Source organism: Brassica napus, unplaced genomic scaffold (genome assembly GCF_020379485.1).
Source record: "Brassica napus cultivar Da-Ae unplaced genomic scaffold, Da-Ae ScsIHWf_10;HRSCAF=17, whole genome shotgun sequence".
Lineage (NCBI taxonomy): Eukaryota > Viridiplantae > Streptophyta > Magnoliopsida > Brassicales > Brassicaceae > Brassica > Brassica napus.
The window spans coordinates 177,501-180,000 of NW_026014524.1; the positions used below are offsets into that span (position 1 = coordinate 177,501).

The 2,500-nt window shown below is 35.0% G+C and overlaps 1 protein-coding gene across 1 annotated transcript in view; it reads right to left on the bottom strand.

Annotated features, from left to right (window-relative positions):
• Positions 1–2,500, bottom strand: part of LOC125595935 (protein Ycf2) — a 9,555-nt gene that overhangs the window by 3,090 nt on the left and 3,965 nt on the right. Inside the window, exon 1 of the mRNA XM_048771309.1 lies at positions 1–2,500. This exon is cut by the window's left edge and continues 3,090 nt beyond it; it is cut by the window's right edge and continues 3,965 nt beyond it. Within this exon, the coding sequence (XP_048627266.1) occupies positions 1–2,500 (2,500 nt within the window).

Genomic DNA, 2,500 nt, shown 5'->3' on the forward strand with positions numbered 1-2,500 from the left:
GGGAAACAAAGAGAAGATGTGTACGAACGATATATCCAGCAACAAGAAGAAGGAAAAGGATTGAATAGAGGACCTCACGAACATTTGGCGATCTCAGATGTGTCGATATCAACGATGACTCATTATTTCGATGAATCATTTCTTCGGACAGAAGAAGATTATGTAAAGACTTACTCGAAATCTCACTTATCAGATTCCTTTGTGGAAGACACAATTTTTTCTGAAGAATTCGCCATGATATATCTAATCCATACATAATATCATGAAAAATGGATACAAATTTTTGACTGCTACTTAGTATCCGCAATAGGTCTGAAAAAATATCTAAAAATATCAAATTTAGATATTTGTACCCTGTCGAAGTAAAGAACCATGGCATATATGTTTGGAATAGATTCCATTTTGAGAGAGTTGAAAAAGCACTATCTCGTTGAAAGGTTCTATCCATCTGCCCTTTGTCAACGCATTTTTTTAGGCAAAGACTCCGTTTTTTCCTCTGTAAATATTTCTCAGAACATGGAGTGTGAATCAAACCCACGTTTGAATTGAAATTGAGATACTGATGCAAGCTCTTCTCTTCTGAATCGGATAGATTCATATCTGAAAGAGTTTGACAATACGTTCTTTCCAAATTTACTCTTTGTCCCTCTATTAGAGGTGTTCCAGAAATGTCTGCAATCGAGTAAATAGCTCTACGAACTAATGGATCGGATCGAATTGGAAAATGGAAAGATTTGTACAAGTTATACCTTTCGTCACCACTTTGTGGAAAATCGTTAGATATGAATATGTTAGATACCTGTGACTCGATTGACGAAGGTGAAATAGTATCTCTCTCCAAAAAAGCATGTTTTTTTTTACCACCACACGAAGAAAATATTTTGTTGTGAATGAACAAGATAGTGAGGAATTGTCCATACGTAAAATCAGAATTATTGAGACGGGCCTTTTCCACATAAAAAGGGAATCTTTTGTTACAATAGAAGCAGAAGTGATGTGGATTATTCAAGAATCGAAGTCGATTTGCTTTAGAAAAAGAAGATATCAATGAACTTCTCTGAAATGGTTTCACGGGATTCAGCCAATTGTCTTGATCGTGGGATACGATTGAGAAATAGGAATCCGTGTTATCAAAAGATTTCCTGCGATTCTTTCTAGTATGGAATGAGTCAATCATCCACTTTGGTATCTTATTGAACAAAAATGGTGATATTGTTCCTCCATTGATCAAGAATTTCGATTTTTGAGAAGTATTATGATCATCCAATAAAAAGGGTTTCAATTTTTTAAAATGAACGATTTGAAGACCTATTGATTCTAACAACTGATTGCAGGGTTGATCGTTCGGACCTTTCAATTCATAGATGTGGATCTCAGACCTATGAATGGGGATATTCTCGAAACTCACAAAGAAAAAAGGAAGTGAGTTAGACAAAAAGAGAAGTAACTTGGACAAAAAACGAAGTAACTTGGACAAAAAGAAACGAAGTGACTTAGACAAATCTTTTTTATCAATAACCTCAGACCAATCAATCGAATATTGATTAATACATAATCGATCGAACACTACTTGAAAACGGCTCTTCCGCTCAGAAACGAAATGTTTCAAATGCTCCTGGAAATTCTTGCTCCCATTGGACCATTTGTATCTATATGCATTAGGATCCCGATTTATGGATCTCTCGGTTCGAGAAAGAAAAATAAGAGGATCGAACCATTTCTTCTGACTCTTTTTCAAATTCGATAAATGTTGGTTGATCGTATCTTTCATTATAGTTCTATGATTCAGAGTATCATTTCCTATTAGATCCCTTTGAATTCCATATTCGAAGTTGCGATCAGGTCTCTTCATTAAAAAGAATCGATTCAATACATTTCTTATGTACCCATAGGGACTATATTGGAATTGGATTTGAATCAGATTTCGGATCAATCTATATTGATTGACTGCCTCCATTATGTTGTTGCTAGCAAATACCACTCTTTTTGGTTTTGGATCTTCAAAAAAATTCCCGCAGGAGATCCGGACCCAATTTTTTCTGATCCTTCGATAAAAAGATTCATTTTCTTCATAAAAAATAGGAGGTAGAACCAATAAAGATTTCTTTTTCAATTCATCCCTGGAGTTGAAAACCTCCTTCAAGAATTGTCTTTGATCCAATCCGTAGGAATCAATAGAAAAGGCAAATCCCTTATGATACACCAGATCCGGCTCGGTTATTGATAGAGTGAATAGATCTGCCATTTCTTGAAATCTCTCTTCTGACTCAAAATCGTGGCGTAACGTGTATCCCCCCCTCTTCCGTTCATGGAATAGATGAAATAAATAAAAAAATGGATTTTTGTTCAAGAATGAAATCTTATTGGAACTGTCCATATCCAGTTCATCCTTCGGAACCGTATCACATCCCAGATCTGATGAAATAGGATGAATTGAGACGGTATTTTGTAAATACGTAATTATCTTGAATATATTAACTATTTCTTTATTTTCCGATCG